Source organism: Mustelus asterias, chromosome 1 (genome assembly GCF_964213995.1).
Source record: "Mustelus asterias chromosome 1, sMusAst1.hap1.1, whole genome shotgun sequence".
NCBI lineage: Eukaryota > Metazoa > Chordata > Chondrichthyes > Carcharhiniformes > Triakidae > Mustelus > Mustelus asterias.
This window is the reverse complement of record NC_135801.1, coordinates 62,544,101-62,563,450: the sequence shown is the minus strand read 5'-3', so window position 1 is coordinate 62,563,450 and position 19,350 is coordinate 62,544,101. Positions and strand designations below refer to the sequence as shown.

Genomic DNA, 19,350 nt, shown 5'->3' with positions numbered 1-19,350 from the left:
AAGTTATACTTTCCATCAATCAAGCTCCATCTCCTGATTCTACACTGTAATTGACCATCTCGTGCAAGATTATCTACCGTGCTAGCTTGTAGTTTAAGGGTCATTATTGCATTAAGAACTGGCTCCTGTTAAACAGTAGAAAACAACTTTAATTTTATAAATCTAGCAAGAGGGAAAGCAGTAGTTTAGACAAAACAAAAGCTATGAACATGGCTTGCTTTTGACCAGCCTGAAAACAATGCGAAGGAGGGAGCAAGGGCAGACAGTTGATGAAATCAATTACATATTGTGAATTACATAATTGATTAATTACTTGATTTAATCAAAGCACAATCATACTTACTTTGTGGACCTTGATTTAAAATTAACTTCTAAAAATGTATACAGGCTTTTAAAAATCTCTTAAAATCAAGAGCAAAGCAGAAATAAAATGCAAAAAATATAAAATTGCAAAATCTGTGATTACACGCCTCAGGCCTATAACAGCATGAGAAATCGATAGAACCAAGCAGATCTGCAATCAGTCAGCCCAATAATTTGCAGCCCTGCACACACAAGCAGGAATGGTGGTGGATAATTAAATACCAAATGGGAAAAGGTTCCGTGAAGATACCCATCCTCAGTGACAGCAGAACCCGTTACTTGACTGCAAATCCATCACAGCCTCCTGAAGTTCTCACCATCACAGATGCCAAAGTTAAAAGTTTATTTATTAGTGTCACAAGTAGGCTTACATTAACACTGCAATGAGGTTACCGTGAAAATCCCCTAGTTGCCACACTCCGGCGCCTGTTTGGGTACACTGAGGGAGAATTTAGCATAGCTAATTCACCTAACCAGCATGCCTTTTGGACTGTGGGAGGAAACTGCAGCACCCAGAGGAAACTCACCCAGACATGGGGAGAACGTGCAGACTCCACACACTGACCCAAGCTGGGAATTGAAACCGGGTCCCAGGCACTTTGAGGCAGCATTGCTAACCACGATGCCACTGTGTCGCCCATGTCTTTAGTTGTTCCAAGTCACTCCAATTAATCATGGAAATCATAGAAACCCTACAGTACAGAAAGAGGCCATTCGGCCCATCGAGTCTGCACCGACCACAATCCCACGCAGGCCCTACCCCCATATCCCTACATATTTATCTGCTAATCCCTCTAACCTATGCATCTCAGGACACTGTGAGCAATTTTTAGCATGGCCAATCAACCTAACCTGCACATCTTTGGACTGTGGTAGGAAACCGGAGCACCCGGAGGAAACCCACACAGACACGAGGAGAATGTGCAAACTCCACACAGACAGTGACCCAAGCCGGGAATCGAACCCAGGTCCCTGGAGCTGTGAAGCAGCAGTGCTAACCACTGTGCTACCGTGCCGCCCAAATTAATTAATTAAAAGATTATCCTATTAAAACTATATCCCAACCAATTCAATATGACCATGGATCCATATTATAGGTTTTCCTTAAATTCCTCTGCTCTTTAACTTCATTCCCTCCTGATCCTCAAAATTCACCCCTTTTGCCATACGTTTATTTGCTCCCTGTTCATGTGTCCTTCTTTGATTCGCTGTCCAATTTTTGTTGGATTATAATTCTGTATTCAAGGTACTACACAAATGTGAATTGTAATTGTTGCCAAGTGGTTTGGGGCTAAGTTATGATAAGTCGTTCAGCCATAATGCGGATGCCTGCAGTATCTTTTATATTGTTGATATTTGGAAGAGTAGAGGACAGCACTGAGGAATTGTCTGGAAATTAGAATTCCAACTAGAAAAATGCCAAGTTCAAGATAGTAATATAGAAAATAGGAGCACGAGTAAGCCCTTCGAGTCTGCTCTGCCATTTAGTCTGATCATGGCTAATCATCCAATTCAATATCCTGATCCCACCTTCCACCATTATCCTTTGATTCCCTCGCCCCAAGAGCTGTTTCTAACTCCTTCATTAAAGTATACAATGTTTTGGCCTCAACTGCTTTCTGTGGTAGTGAATTCCACAGATTCACTGCTATATGAAGAAATGAAGAAGAAACTTTTTCTCATCTCAATCCTGAAAGGTTTACCCCTTATCCTTAGACTATGATCCCTGGTTCTGGACTCACCACCATTGAGAACATCCTTCTTGCATCTACCCTGTCTAGTCTTGTTGGAATTTTCTGAGATTACCCCCTCATTCTTCTGAATTCCAGTGAATATAATCCTAACCAACTCAATCTCTCCTCATACGTTAGACCTGCCATCCGAGGCCTCACCCAAGGCACTGTATAATTGGAGCAAAACATCCCTGCTCTTGAACTCAATTCCTCTCGCTATGAAGGCCAATTTACCATTTGTTTTCTTTACTGCCTGCTGCACCTGCAAGCTTACCTTCAGCAACTGGTGTACAAGGACACTCGGGTCTCATTGCATATTCCCCCCTCTCAATTTATAGCCATTCAGATAATCTACCTTCCTGTTTTTGCTACCAATAAGACCATAAGATATAGGAGCAGAATTAGGCCACTTGGCCCATCGAATCTACCCCACCATTCAAACATGACTGATGTGATTCTCATCCACATTCTCCTGCCTTCTCCCCGCAAATTGTGACCCCCTTATTGATCAAGAATCTATCTATCTGTCTTAAAGACACTCAATGACCTGGCCTCCACAGCCCTCTATGGCAATGAATTCCACAGATTCACCATCCTCTGGCTAAAGAAATTCTTCCTCGTCTCAGTTTTAAAAGAGCGTCCCTTCACTCTGAAGTTGTGCCCTCAAGTTCTAGTCTCTCCCACTAGTGGAAACATCCTCTCCACATCCACTCTATCTAGTCTTCTCAATATTCTGTAAGTTTCAATTAGATTCCCCCTCATCCTTCTAAACTCCATTGAGTATAGACCCAGACTCCTCATGTGACAAACCCTTCAATGTGGATAATATCTCATTTATCCAAATTATACTGCATCTGCAATGCATTTGCTCACTCATTCAGCTTGTCCAAATCACACTGAAAGATCTCTGCATCCTCCTCACACCCAGCTTTGTGTCATCTGTAAATTTAGAGATATTGTATTTAGTTCCCTCATCTAAATCATTGATATATATTGTGAATATCTGGGATCCTAGCACTGATACCTGCATTACCCAATAGTCAATGCCTGCCACTTGGAAAAGGACCTATTCATTCCTACTCTTTGTTTCCTGTCTGCCAACCAATTTTCTATCCATCTCAGTACGTTTACCCTCAATCCCATGCGCTTTAATTTTACATGCTAATCTCTTTTGTGGGACTTTGTCGAAAGCCTTCTGAAAGTCCAAGTAAACCACATCCACTGGCTCCCTCTCATCCTCAAAAAATTCCAGTAAATATGTCAGCATGTTTTCCTTTTCACAAATCCATGCTGACTCTGTCCGATTCTGCCACTGTTTTCCAAGTGCTCTGATATAAGATCCTTGATAATGGACTCTAGAATTTTTCCCAATACCGTTGTCACGCTGATTGGTCTATAATTTCTTGTTTCCTCTCTACCTTTCTTTTCAAATAGTAGGGTTATATTAGCCAAATTATATCTAAAGCAATAGCTAGTTGAGAGTCAGCAATCTTTAAAGAGGCCAACAGTTCATATGCAAAAGCAAAACATTGCAGATGTTGGAATTCTGAAATTAAAAGCAGAAAATAAGGCGATTCCTATGGCAATTAAATAAACTCCCTCTCTTGCTAGTATGTTTTCTGCAGACACTGGAAAATGCTTCACTCAGATGACAACTATGGTATTTGTTCTTAAATCGGAGACCAGTAGCTTTTACATGTGGTCAACAAGATATCGCAGCATAGGGAATAAGTAGCCTGAAGTGTTGCTAGGGAATTAGCCTTACTGTGAGGATGATTGCTGAGGGGAGTAGTAGGTTTGGATAGGAATAAACAAGAATTTTCACTTAATCCAAAGTGTTATGAGCTTTGGAAAATTCAACTTGGTCTTCATTGAGCTGCAATTTGAGCGATGTCACTCATCCTTTGTGTGTCAATGGTAATTATCACCAAATTAGCTCAAGAATGAAGTGAAAATCACAATGAATTCTTGGCATTGTTGAGAATGGAGGTGATTGACAAGCCTATTGGAGCTTGAGCTCTGCAGTAATTTACTCTACACAATAAACGGATAGATTATTTTGTGTTTTTCTCCCCCCAGGGAATTGAATCCTTAATAGAAGCTCTGACAGAAAATCAAGTAAAGATTTCTCTGAAACCAGGGGTGGAAGTGACTGTTACACTGGTTGATTATAGAGCAGGTAAGGCATTATTACAATCCAGAATAGAATAGGGTTGTGTAGTATCAAAAACAAGCTCTGTTAAAATGTTCACATTCAACTTGCACACAATTAAAGATGCCTGTGTGGATGTTCATTCCTGTTCTCTGAAAAACATCAGAGGTGCTGGGATCAGAAATCCAGAAGTCTGACATCTTGTCATCATGACTGATAGTTCTAGACTGTTGACCCCATCAGATTTTCCAGGTTGAGGGAAAGGTTTTGTTATTAATACTTCAGTTGTGAGTGCCTGCACCACAGCAGATGCATCTGTGGCATTCAGCATAGTGGGTACCTCGGATAAAATGGCACTGCAAATCCACACTGAGGGCAGCACTGATACTGGTCCAATGTTTCCTATCTATGGCCGTTGTCCCTCTTTGCAAAGGAGCTAACAGGAAACATTTTCCGGAATCCTAGCTGTGGCCCCCCTTCGTCTGCGCATATGCTTCAGTCACCTGTACATATCAGCTGCCAGACTGAATTAATGGCCTAGAAATCCCTTCCCCAGCTATACCCACTGTGAGATAAGGAGCTACTTTTAGATGAATTTATGCTCTTTCCCCAAAGAAACTCTCCCTTTGGGAGCTCAACAATGGGATCCATTGCATCTAGCACTAATTTGTGGGCTTTAAACCACACTCCTGATGCCCTTCCATTAGGATTGCTGCATTCAGCTCAGAAATTCAGTACCATTGTCATGTGGATTGAATTAGGATATAGCAAGTGGAAATAAAATACTACTATGCAGGATATAAATTTCCATTTTTATCCTGCTTAATTTTATCCCATTTGTGAAAAGCCCACTTAATTTGTTTCTGCCAGTGAAAGTTTTTATATGCAAATGTAGAGAGATCTTTTTGTTAAGTTCTTACTCTTCTTAGCAGAGATAAAGCAATTATTTTTTCAGGGAAGAGGCATACTTGAGTGAAAAGCTTGTGTTGGACTTTGATATAGGGTTATTAAATACACTGTGCTATTAATGTCAGTATCACGTCAACATTTTTTTCTTCAGTTTCCCAGAAAAGCATTGGAGGGAAAGGTGTGCTGATAGTTGTGGTTATGTTTGTGATCTGCTTGCTCGTCGTTGGACTTTTCATCTTACACAAGTTCAAGAGGTAAGTTCTTTACTCGGAGGATCTGAGAGCAAAGCTCAACTGAAAACCTATAACCTTAATCCAGTCAGAAGAAGTCTTTACTTCAGGTGGCCAAGTTGCGAGAAGCAGTAAATTGGATTCAGATTTAGGGGACAGATGTCTTTGCTGGGTGGGGTTATAGTTTTTCTGTTGTGACCAGGGCAGAGGACAGGGGAGGATGAAGGTCTCAAATGCACTATACAAGCTTGCCTCCTGACAGGCAATCAAGGAGTGTATTGACATTGTCCAGTTTACCAAGTGAGCTACCACATCTTCCCAAATGAGCAAGTACTGAGAATGAAAGGACAAGGGAGAAGCAAAGAAAGCAGAGGTTTAGAAATTCCTTTGCCAAGCACCCAACTTTTTGATTTGAATGTGTATCTATTTGCCCAATATGGCATGAGGCATGGACACAATCAATCCATACCAGAAGTGCATTGCATGTATATTGGGTTAGATAATTCCAGGGTGCCTGCCTAGCAGAAAAGTATGCAGAGGTAACTGTAATATGTATATAAGGTTTACATACCTACAAAGTTTGTGGAGAAAACTCGAGAAATTGGTCTGCCCTAGCATCTGAATCAATATTTTCTCAACATGCCTAACAAATTATGACTCTAACATTTTACATTTGGGAAGCAGCCTGCAGAAATGCTATTTAAAGAGATCATCACCTCCATTCAGGTCAGCCACTCGTTTTGACCTGTTAAGTTGCTGGTGAGATTTTGGACCTTATTTTGCTGATTTTCTATGTTGGACATCTGTCTTCTGAGTTGCTGGCAGCATCATTTAGGAGTTGCAAGAGTGGTTGTTTGTTATGCCGCTATATTATTTGCCTCCTGTTGTGTCTGCCTTTGGGGCTGTAGGAAGCAGCAGCAAAGAAATCTCAAGAAAGAGGGAGAACAGGATCAGCTGGTAGAAGAGAGAAGAGGAGGGCATTGCGATGGAGGACTTGCCAGCTTTTCAGGAAACATTTCTCCTATCTCCTGTTGTATCTCAAACTGGAGCCCAAAGCCAGGGCAAGGACAGCACTGCCGGTAACTGTTAAAATCAACATGGCCCTTAACTTTTATGTCGCACACTCCTTTCAGGCTGTGCCAAGTGATATCAGCAAGACTTCCAGTTCATTGTCCAATGATGCGTTAGGGAAGTGACAAATGCTTTCTATTCCAAGAGGAGTAACTACATTTCTTTCTACATGGATTAGATGAAGTAGCAAGGTTTGCACACTTTGCAGATTTCCCAGCAGAAAGGGATACTGCATCCAACTTGTTTGTGATGATGGCCACTGGGTAGTGCAGAGGAGAGTAGGAGCTTTTCCCCATGATACATTTGTCAGGCAGCACCTCCATACTCCCATTACTCGGTACGGGAACTAAGGCCAGGACTGATAACGCTCTGGATTCCAGACCCTCGGCCCCCTCTGAAATTGCCCAGCAAGCCATTCAGTTGCCAAGATGGTGCACAATCCTATCTTGAGGGCAATCAGGGATGAGCAATAAATGCTGACCTTGCCAGTGGCATCCACATCCTGTGAATCAATGGAAGAAAATTTGGTTCCAATCCATTATCTCTATTTGATTTATTTTACTCATTAATCATGTCAATAATTTGCCTTCAATCCCATGAGCTTTAATTTGCGCGAAGAGTCTTGTGTGTGCAACCTTATTGAATCCCTTCAGCGAAGTCCAGGGATAAGCGAAGTCCATGGATAAGCTACATCCATAAACATTCCTCTGCTTAATATTTGATTACTTCCTCAAAAATTCAATTATGTATGTTAGACATAACCTACCCTTTACAAACCCATGTTGACTCTCAGAATCAGCTCAAATGTTGAAGTACCCAAACACTGTGGCCACGATTCTCCCATCCCACTGAACTCATTTTTTAGCACAGTGGGCTGGGAGAATCCCGCTGCGGCCAATTCACAGGATTTGCACGAGCGTTCGTGCCCCTCTTGCGTCTCCCAGTGCCGGATTACCAGCGGCGTCTGCTCCACACCAGAAATTGGCAGGGAGATGAGGAAATGATTTAAATAATCATTTCCCTACAATTTAAATGAGATTAGCAGGCCCAGGACTGAAGTCTCTGGGCCCACTAACCTCTCCCACCCCGCCAGAGTGTTTCACTCCAGTGGGGATTACACTAGCTCCCCACTTTTGGGAACTAGCGGCTGCACGCTGGAGTGAAAGAGGGTAATCAGGGCCTCTGGGCATGGGCACCCTGACACTGCCCAAGGGCATAGTGACTGTGCCCAGGGGCACCTTGGCACTGCCCATCGTGCATCGTCAAGTGCCAAAGGGGCAGGGCTTAAGGGGTAGCGCCAAGGAGGCAATCGGTGTGGGTGGGGGATTCCGCAGCCACTCTGCCTAATGATCGGTCAGGGAAGAAGGGAGGCCAGCAATTGGGGCGGGCTGCTGTGGGGTCGGGACTGCGGGGGATGGGGGGTGGGGATTCAGGGGTGGGCATGGGGGGTTGCTGGAGCGATCAGGGTGGGCCGGGAGGGGGGATGTTGGGGCTGGGCCCGGGAATAGTCGGGGGGGCCGTGGGGGAGGTGGGGGCCGGCGGTGCGGGAGTCGCGGGGCTGGCCAGCTCAATTGCTGGCCAGCAAAGAGGGAGGCTGTCAGTGCGGAACCACTGTGCATGCGCCGATCTCGGCATCGACAGATTGGCGCATGCGCAGTGGTCATCTCAGCACACTGATTTCAGCCTCTTCAGCGGGAATAGGCCCCACCCCTTGAAATTTAATAATATTCACACTGGTGGCCTCTGCAGTGCATAGAGTGTTGGAGATTCTTGTCTGAACTCCCACTGAAAAAAACAGCATGAATTACTCCAGTTTTCAAGCGAATTTGACACTTCGAATTCTTTTGGGAGAATTCCGCCCTAGGAGTTTAATTATGGATTTCGGTGACCTCCCCGCAACAGATGTTAGACTAACAGGGGTCTATAATTTCTGGTTTCTCTCTTGTCATTAGTTTTGTATTGATAGAGGACAGTGGGATTAGTTCTGGATTGATAGAGGGCATCGGATTGCTTAGGTAACACAGTACAGACATTGCCATTATGTCAATGCCAAAATGTTGGATTTTGGTGATAATTCTTTTATACATTGTACACCTCATCCAGGATATTCTTCTTTTTGCTCAACTGCTGTTAGGCAGCTAGTGCCTAAATGACACTTAATTCTCATGAGACAAAGCTTAATACAGAGGAGCTTGGTTGTACACCTGATTCAATCCTACTTCCACTGTGAATCTTAAGTACTTATGGCTTATACTGAGCTTTAGTATGGAAAATTTTGAATTGACTTTTCATAAATCAGGACAACACAGTAATAATTGTTATAATTGTTACTTAAGTCGAAATGCATTGATGCATTGTGGCTGTGCTCAATCAGCTGTAGAAATTATACATTTATCTTGATTGTGCTAAATGTAAAGTTAATGTCAAAATAAATCATCCTCAAAAAGCATCAAACGACAGAACAATTTCACTCCAGCTATGAATACAAAGAGATAACAGCTCTTTGCCTCTGGTGGCTTTAAATATTTATCCAAGAAAAGTTTTTTTAAATTGTTTCAGAGTCTTTTTGGCTTTTCTAATAAAATCTAGATCAAATATTTTCTGAAAATGACATTACTGATCAACACATCAGCAAGTTTCAGTCTTAAAATTTTCCTCATTCTGTATGGAACTTGGATCTAGAAATTCTGATGGGGGTTTGAAGTCACTGCTACACTGGCCTCACAAGTTCATTCACATGGTCACAGGGACTGTGGTACTGGTCAGCTATCTTATTATTTTTAAGGTGGCATGCAGTCAGTACTGGCAGTGATGTTCAATGTCTGCACTCTTCTTTGGGGGTGAGTGCGAAGAGAGGAGGATATTGTGTGTACACCTACACCACATGGACAGCAGTGATTCAAATTTCTCACTGAGCTTTCCAAATGCAATTATGGATAGGCAATAAATGTGTGCTTGCCAGCATTGGACTTGTGTGTAATATTGCAAGAAGTTTAATAGTCCCAGCAGAATTCTCAGGGTAGGACTCCTGCACAATTTTCTAACCTCTCAAAAGACTATCATTAGTCTTTCTTGCAGGAGAAGTTAGTAAAAAGCATGGGTCAGCGGGCAGCCAAAGAGAAGAGGCTGAGGTCATATCTGTGTCCTATATCCACCAGAAGAACAGATATGGGGATTGTGGGCAGCAGGCACTTCATGGCAGTGGTGAGGGCAAAGCTGGAGGAAATGCTCTACAAGGTTCCTTTACATTTTTCCCTTCTAAATCAAACCTATACCCTTCGTGTGACATAGTGCAGATTTCTGCTTCCCATGACATTTAAAGCTTATCCATGCCCATCTTTTACCTTTCAGGCAATTCAAGGCCCTGACACAAGGAATCAGATTCTAACCCATTCAAAATTAGCCCATTTGTACAGAGTTACAATTGGGCCCATAAAGTTTAGACAGTAAGCTACAGTGATCTTCACATGACAATCCACTGGACACAAGTATGCATGAATTGGGACAGAGGCACAGGAACACATCTGCTAGAAGGCAACCTCACATCCTAGTCCTGCAGCTTAAATGCAGGACCTTGAAGCCCAGAGTACAGGAGAAAACTGATAGCTATACACCAAAGCTTCTGAGTGCATTGGGATGTCTGTCAGCTAGCTTGCGCACAATGGAACACAACATGGAGGGGTCCAGTTGCAATTTGTGTTGGGTCTTTGTGCATGACAATAAAACCATGCAGACAACTAAGGAGTGAATGGTCAGCTGCATGAACACTGCAGCAGGGATACAATGATGAAGTCTGTAATGAGAAATTGGACAACTTTCACAGAAGCTCAGACTGATGCTTTATTGACTCTGGGATGCAACACTAACTTGGACTTAAGCAATAAGAGCAGGAGTAGGCCAGTGGTCCCATGAGCTTGTTCCATCATGCAACAAAATCATAGCTGAACTTTTACATCAGCCTCGCTTCTCCAGCCAATCCCCATACCTCTCGATTCCTTAACTGCCCAAAAACCTATCGATCTTGATCTTTGAATCTACTCAATAATCGAGTATCCACAGCCTGGGAGGATAGGCAATTCTAAAGATTCACAAACATCTGAGTGAAAAAGAATCTCCTGAGACTATGAACCCTTGTTCTGCGTTCTTCAGTCAGGGAAACAGCCTCTAACCCAGTCAAACCCTCATAAATGGTGCGCCGCTTTCTTGAACTACTGCAGTCCGTAGTGGTCTATCACCCACAGTGCTTTTGGGGAGGGTGGTCCAGGATTTTGAGATAGCAACAATCAAGGAACGTTGATTATAGTTCCAAGTCAGAATCCGAACATACAAATTAGGAGCAGGAGTAAGCCACTCGGCCAATCAAGCCTGCTCCAACATTCAATTAGATCACAGATCATAGCTGATCTGATTGTAACCTTAACTCCATATCCCCACCTGCCTCCAATAACCTTTCACCCCCTGCTCCAACATTCAATTAGATCATAGATCATAGCTGATCTGATTGTAACCTTAACTCCATATCCCCCACCTGCCTCCAATAACCTTTCACCCCCTTGCTTAACAAGAATCTATCTAGCTCTGCCTTAAAGATATTCAAAGATTGCCTCCACCGGCTTTTGAGGAGGAGAGTTCCAAACACTCGCTGCTCTCTGAGAGAAAAAATTCTTCTCCTCTCCATCTTAAATGGGCAACCTCTTATTTTTAAACAGTGACCCCCTAGTTCTAGATTCTCCCACAAGAGGAAACATCTTTTCCACAACCACCCTGTCAAGATTACTCAGGATCTTATATGGTTCAATTAAGTCACTTCTTACTTTTGTAAACTTCAGCAGATTCAAGCCTAGCCTGTCCAACCTTTCCTTATAGGACAACCGGTCCATTCCTGGACCGTAAATCTTCACCGAACTGCTTCAAACACATTTACATCCTAAGTAAGAAGACCAATACTTTACACAGTACTCCAAATGTGGTCTCATCTGTGCCCCGTATAACTGAAGCTTAATCTCCCTACTTTTGTGCTCAGTTCCCCTCACAATAAATGATAACATTTTATTAGCTTTCTTAATTACTTGTTGTACCTGCTCACCAACCTTTTGTGCTTCATGCACTCGGGCACCCTGATTCCTCTGAATCTTAAAGCTCTATAATCTCTCACCATTTAGATAAATTTCTTTTATATTCTTGTGAAAATGGATAATGTAAATTTTCACATGTTATACTCCATTGGCCAGATATTTGCCTGCTCATTAACCTATCTGTATCCCTTTGTAGCCTCCTTATGTCTCCTTCACAACTTACTTTCCTATCTATCTTTATGTCATCACCACATTTAGCAACTATATCTTCAGTCCTTTCATCCAAGTCATTAATATGAATTGTAAAACATTGAGGCCCCAGCACTGATTCCTGTGGCACACCACTTGTTACATCTTGCCAACCAGAAAGTGACCATTTATGCCAACTAGTGAGCTAGCCAATCTTCTAGCCATATCAATATGTTACCCCCCTATACCATGAGCTTTTTTTTGCTGCAATAATCTTTGCTGTGGCAGCTTATCAAATGTTTTTTGGAAATCTAAATACAGTGCATATACCAGTGCCTCTTTGTCCACACCACATGTTACTTCTTCAATTAACTCCAATAAATTAATTAAACATGATTTCCTTCCTACAAAACCATGTTGACTCTGCCTGATTATCTTGAACTTACTTGAGTGCCCTAAGTAACATATTTAATAATAGCTTCTAACGTTTTTCCTATGACAGATGTTAAGCTAACTGGCCTGTTTGTGACTTGCTGGGGAACTTTCAGGTGGTATTGCTCTAATATGTCACTGCCCTTGTTCTAGGTGGTAGAAGTTAAGTGCTTTGAAAGTGCTGCTGGTGGGCATCTGCAGTGCATAGTGTAGATTGTACACACTACTCTCACTGTGCATTGCTGATGGAGCAGCTGAATGTTTAAGATGGTGGAAGGGGAGTCAATCAAACCGGCTGTTTTGACCTGGCAGGGTTGAGCTTTCTAAATGTTGTTGAAGCCATACTCATTCAGACAAGTGGGGAGTATTCCATCACACTCTTGATTTGTGCCTTGTAGACAGGCTGAGGGAGCCAGGAGGCAAATTACTCACCATAGACTATCCAGCCTCTAATCTGCCTTTGTAACCACAGTAATTATATGACTGATCCAGTTAGGTTTCTGGTCAGTGGTGACCCCCCAGGATGTTGATGGTTGGGGCTTCAGCAATTGTAATGCCATTGAATGTCTTGGGGAGATGATTGGATTCTCCATTGTTGGGAATGGCCATTGCCTGGCAGTTGTTTGGCAGGAATGTACTTGCCGCTTCTCAGCCCAAGCCCGAATGTTTGTCCAGGCCTTGCTGTATGTGGCTTTATGAAAGAGAGAAGGTCACTTCTAAAAACGAGCATAATTTTGAGCATGTCGCCAATTGTGCCAAAGCAGAAACTCAACACATTTTCCCCTCTCTGCCAAACTGCTGTGTTTAGGATGATCCAAAAGTATGACAAGGCGACACAGATGACTATGGATAAATGCTTAAAGTAGTTGTATTTCTGAGGTATTGTAATGTATAGATTTCATGCAGCCTCATGCACATGTTTAAATTGCTAACTATTTGTTCACGTTGAGATGGTGGCTGGGAGCATTTCCCAGTTATTAGAATACTTTGTTGTCTTTACCATTTATAACTTCTATTTGTAGTTCCTCTGCATCCCCTTCTTCTGTTATGTCCTTGTTAATGACTGACCAGTGAGGCTATACCTTCATTCAGTTTAACAGGCCTATTTTTGTCAAGTAGTCACTTCCCCATCTTCTGTTTACAACAATGTTTCTGTTATGGCAAATAATTACAGATTTACTCTAGACATGTTTATTTCTAATTCTAATATTCCTTTACTCAGTTTGTTCTTATCATTACATTACTAAATATTTATCCATCAACACCTTCTTAAAATTATAATAATGCATTATATTATCATTTCTTTGCCCTAAATATTACTTTCTCTACCTTTTACTCATTTGCTAATCAGTGTTTACCAATTCTACTTAATTTAATCCCAATTTGGTGCTTATGTTTTGCCTTGGCTGCCCATCTGGTAATGTGCAGGCCATACTTCCTGTAACTTCTAGCTGAGGAAGTTCCCCACTGATCCAAAAAACCAGCCTCTTTCTGTGCACATCGTTTTGACAATCTTTTGGATGTCACAAAACAGCTTTCTGCCTTCTTGACAAGCTCTTGAATTTGAAACGATTGTGTTCATATGACTCAGCAATTGGGCTTTTCATGAAGTCTGAGCTTTGTTGGGCCCATGGTCATCCTACAGTAGTGCTCACCTTGGCATGTGCTCCACAGTGAATTAAATCCTCTCCGTAATACTCTGCTTCCTGCTTCTCTTAGTAAGGATTTCAACATGTGCAATTCTAGCTGTAATGCCACTGTCACTAGAGGTAAAGGGCTTCATTTCCAGCTGGTTAAATCCAATTAAAGGAATTGATTATTTGTATCTGGTAATTTCACTTGGTGATAAATTGTGATGTACTACCTGTAGTGAGATAAATCCAGAGAGCCATACGCCTCATGCTGCTGGGGAAACTGGTCAAATACACCACCTCCAAGGGCATGAAAGCAGTCACCAAGAATACCAACTTAATTTAAGTCAATCATACTAAAGATTATTTTTAAAATTCTGATGTGTAGTCCCAGCTGAAAGTCACACCCAATGGGAACACATATTGAGAATTGCCCTGCACCTGAGTTTCCCACCATAAACTTTAATGATCAGAAAATGAAATCCAATGGCCATCTCAAATTTCTGAAATTCTCTTGACAGATGAGGCATTCCACCAGAAGCAGAAAGTAACCAAATTGCCCCTCATGTGCAATTATCCACCACCCAAGCAGGGTTATTGGCATTGGTAGGATAATCCAACCCAGTGACATTTATTGCAGGTATGATTTTAGAAGTACCAAGTACTAGGGGGCAACGTGCTGGCACAATGGTAAACACTGCTGCCTCACAGCGCCAAGGAGCGGGGTTCAATTCCTGGCTTGGATCACTATTTGTGTGGAGTCTGCACATTCTCCTCATCTCTTTCCTCCGGGTGCTCCAGTTTCCTCCCACAGTCCGAAAGACATGCTGGTTAGGTGCATTGGCCGTGCTAAATTCTCCCTCCGTGTACCCGAACAGACGCCGGAGTGTGGCGACTAGGGGATTTTCAGAGTAACTTCATTGCAGTGTGAATGTAAGCCTACTTGTGACACTAATAAATAAACGTCACCTTGACTAAGCCGAATCCAAAATAACAGCCTGTCTCATCCGAGCCACGGTTTTGAGGAGTTTACCAAGATTAAATGCTAGCCGGATAAAAATTAGTTCTGGCTCCTGTTCGAATGTATGGCCAGCAGTGTGTCATCTGTGCACACTGGAATGGGAGATCCAAGACTGGCCTGGCATTGTTAAGCTAAATTCCAAAAAGGGTTTGGAGCTAGAGTTGATTGTGAGTAGCTTGGAATTAGGAGGAGCGCTCCTGCTTCTCCTGGTTAAACAGGTTGGATACAATTAAAACTCTTATCCTCTGTTCACGGCCATGCTCATGATACAGCGGCCGTGGAAGCATTGTGAGCAGCTTGTTGATGTTAACGTCAGCTGATGGAGTCTCAAACAAGCACCTTCAGGATTCTTCAGTGTTCATTATAAACGCCAACTAAAGGTGCATTTTTAAAGCAGTTCTAAACTATTTAACATTCTGTAGAGCCAGACCCAGTATGAGTACTTTCTTCCACACTTCCACAATCCCCATTCCCCTCCCCCACCCCCTCCATCCCCTGCCACAACTCCACAGTACTGGAGGTTGTCCCCACCTCCAAAAACCTACCTGAAAGCTACAGCTAGCTGCCTGCAATTCATTTCACTCATGGAACTGATTGTGGAGGTGCTGGCTGCACTGGAAGCTTGCCCTATTAATGTCAATGAGGCCCAAGTCCAAGAGGTCACCTTTGACACAGTGGCGGTGCCCTTGCTTCTAAGTTACAAAGTTGCGGGTCTCACTCCAGGAACTCAGGAACTTGAGCACATTTTTTAGGCTGATACTCCAGTCCAGTACTGCAGGAGTGCTGCCTTGGTGGAAGTGCCATCTTTCAGATGAGATGTTAAACCATGGTCCTGTATGCCCTTTTCAAGTGAATGTAAAAGATCCCGTGGCACACTTTCAGCAAGAGTAGCTCATATTGATATAACTCCTTGCTGTTTCACAGGCACATTATTGAACAAACTTTGACACTGAACGACATAGTGATTTCAGGAGAGCTAACCAAAATCTTGGTAAAAAGAGACAGCTTTTAAGGAAGAAAGAAAAGTGGAGCAGTTTAGCATTGGCAATCGAAATCTTGGGGCTTAAGCAGCTGAAGGTACAGTCACCTATGGTGAAGTGATTAAACACAGTAAGAAGTTTAACAACACCAGGTTAAAGTCCAACAGGTTTATTTGGTAGCAAAAGCCACACAAGCTTTCGGAGCTCCAAGCCCCTTCTTCAGGTGAGTGGGAATTCTGTTCACAAACAGAGCATATAAAGACACAGACTCAATTTACATGAATAATGGTTGGAATGCGAATACTTACAACTAATCAAGTCTTTAAGAAACAAAACAACATGAGTGGAGAGAGCATCAAGACAGGCTAAAAAGATGTGTATTGTCTCCAGACAAGACAGCCAGTGAAACTCTGCAGGTCACACCTGCACAACATCAATCACACGAAGTGATTAAAGTCATGATGTGGAGATGCCGGCGTTGGACTGGGGTGAACACGGGAAGAAGTCTCACAACACCAGGTTAAAGTCCAACAGGTTTATTTGGTAGCAAATACCATAAGCTTGCCTCCTGGGCTTGTAGAATCTCACTAGCTGTTCTGTCTGGAGACAATACACATTTCTTTAACCTGTGTTTAATGTTCCCTCCACCCACATTGTCTGTACCTTTAAGACCTGGCTGGCTGTAGAGATTTGCATTCTAATTAGTGTTCTGTAACTTGATTACTGTGTCTGTGCACTGTTGGAGAACAGATATCCACTCCATCTGACGAAGGAGCAGTGCTCCGAAAGCTTATGGTATTTGCTACCAAATAAACCTGTTGGACTTTAACCTGGTGTTGTGAGACTTCTTACCGAAGTGATTAAAATCAGGGATGTGCAGGAAGCTGGAATTGGAGGCGTGCATCCACCTTGGAGGGTTGTAGGAATGGGGTATGTCAAAGAGATGGACCAGGGGGAATTTAAAAACAAAAATGAGACATTAAAAATCAAGGCATTCAAGGACAAGTAACCAATGTATGTTAGCAAACTGAGCAGTGATGGATGAACACGACATGATGTAACTTAGGATGCAAGCAGCAGAGCTTTGGAGAAACTTAAGTTTGTGTAGGATGGAAGATCAGAGGCTCCCCTGGAGAGCTTTGGAAAGTCTAGTCCAGAGCTAATAAAGGTTTGGGTGAGGATTTTAGTAGCAGGTTGGCTGAGTGAGGGACAGTCCTCACCAATCTTATGGAGGTGAAAGTAAACAGTTTTGATGACAGACCAAATATGAGGCCGAAGTTCAACTCGGTGTCAGAGACAACATCAAGATTGTGTGCAGTCTGGTTCAGCCCAAGGCAACTGTTAGGCAAAGGAATGGAATTGGTGACTATGGAACAGAGGTTGTGGTGGGATTAAAAGACAATGGTCTGAATTTTAATCTTTGAAGCAATGGCAGGAGTTTGGAGAATTCCAGACTCTGCCCACCTACCTCTGGAGGAAGTGCCCACAAAGGTGGGATCCTCACCTTTGCTGAGGGCAGTGGAAGTGCGGGTTGGAGTCGGCCAGATAACCCTGGAAAAAAGTTGGAAGGCAGCCACAGGGGCTGCCGGGTGTGAAGGTCTGTTGTTTAAAAGGCTCACTTGGTTCTTTGAGATTTCATAATAAGGCTTTGCTGAGAGCCCAAATATCTATTACGCTGCTCTGCCAGAGAAAACATTGCTTGATTGACAAATCAGGCTCTCTGATTTCTGCTGTCAATTTAACAATGTTTATTCACACAAAGTCAAGTGTTTTCAAGGGCTTGTGGTTTTTGTTATTGATCCTTTAAAGGGCCTGGATGATTGACACTTTTATTGTCTCCTGAGTAAGTTGCTGCTTTAATACAGTAGAAAGTTATTGATGAATTACTTTTTAAAGAGTCTTTTTTTTAAACACATCCTAATGGGGTGCTTGGTTGTATGCAGGATATTCTGGCTCAATAAAAATGGAACTGCCATAGTTTGGTATTAGGGATATGAAGGTCTGTGGCGGGTGGGTGAAAGAGTAAAGCTTCATCTGCGGCCATGGGGAGCATGAATTGAACTTACCTGTGAACGGTCCCTTCATGCACACGAGGGTTCATGACTTCGCTGAGGTGCCGTGAACCATGACCATTTAAAAATCTGGCTGGACTCCATGAAAATTGTGGAGAAGTAGGACATGTCTATCCCCACACAAAAGAACCAGCCAGGTCGAGAGTGCCAGGCATGGACTTTTGACAGAAATCAGCTGGAATCCTGTAAAGGAACTCCTGAAAATCAGACAATTGGGACAGGAATCCCAGAATCTGGACCCACCTGCCATTTTTGAAGGACTTCCGAGTTATTTTGACTCGGTGAAAATCCAGATCAATGGTTTTGTTCTTTCCATTACTTAGCTGGAATAAATTTCAACTAATTCATTATTGTGTATTGGACTAGCAGAGTGACAAATCAGAGACAACGGAGGGTTGGAGAGGGGTGATGATGAGGCGAAGCTGGGTATCATTGGCCTATGTGTGGAACCTAATGCTGTGCAATCAGATTATGTTGCTTGAGGGCAACATGTAGATAAGAAAAGGGAGGAGGCAAAGGATAACTCTTCCAGTTACTTCAGAGTCACAGCACAGGAGTTGGGACAGAAGCTAATGCAAATGAGTATCGGGCTAAACTTGGATAGATAAGAATGTCCCACCGAACTGCATGACAGGAAAATGGTATGGCCAATCAGGACTAAGAAGAAGAATTTGAAGAAGAGCAGGAGTTCTAGCTCTTGAGTGTTCTGGTTTATTCCTCAACCAACAGCAGTAAGAATATACTATCCAGCCATTATCATATTGCTGTTTGTGGGATTCTTTTTGTGCTCAAATTAAATGCCGTATTTCCAACTACAGTTTCCTCCTACAATTTCCACCTATTAATACAGTGACTACACTTCAGAGGTGCTTAATTGGGTATAAAAATGGGATGGTCCTGCGGTTGCGAAAGGTGCTTTAGAAATACAAGTTTGTTTGCTTCTTTCAATTTTGGGATGGCTTTGTGCCTTTCTCTTTGTGTGCATTGCTCACCGAGAACTGAGCCTGGACGCAAAGACAGACCCAGAATAATTTGTACCCCGCTATGTTCTTCACTGAACTTAAAAGTTTTCAGAGGCTGTCAGACCACTAAAATCTCCAGTGTGCAAGTGACACACTCCCAACCTGAAATTTTGAAATTGAGCAAGGTGTTTTTGTTTTAATGTTAATCTCTTCCTTTAGGCTTACTTCACATCGTGCGTTAGCTATTACAAACCATAAGAGGCCTTTCATTTTGAGAAACTTTCAGAGTCAGCAAAACAAGAGCTTATAAACTTAAACTGTCTGAATTTGGCATGGTTGTCATGGATGATGTGTAGCAGGGTAATTAATTTCAAATTTGGGGATTTATTTAAAATTGTTGAAGGTCTCTCTAATATCTGCACAGTTGATCTAAAGTCCTGCAGCTGTTTTGTCTTTTTAAGTTTTGATTAAATCTTCGTAATAGTGCAAAATAGGGCAGACGTGAATAGTTAGACCAATCCATCAATCAC

At 42.5% G+C, this 19,350-nt stretch overlaps 1 protein-coding gene across 4 annotated transcripts in view; it reads left to right on the top strand.

The window, feature by feature from the left end:
* The window catches only part of sorcs2 (sortilin-related VPS10 domain containing receptor 2), a 612,212-nt gene that overhangs the window by 582,812 nt on the left and 10,050 nt on the right, over positions 1 to 19,350 (top strand). For 3 of the 4 annotated variants that reach the window (XM_078213272.1, XM_078213281.1, XM_078213299.1), the window contains exons 24-26: positions 4,176 to 4,275; positions 5,309 to 5,411; positions 6,296 to 6,466. In XM_078213272.1, the coding sequence (XP_078069398.1) occupies positions 4,176 to 4,275; positions 5,309 to 5,411; positions 6,296 to 6,466 (374 nt within the window). The remainder of the gene's footprint in view (positions 1 to 4,175; positions 4,276 to 5,308; positions 5,412 to 6,295; positions 6,467 to 19,350) is intronic. The other variant, XM_078213290.1, reaches the window with a different exon arrangement.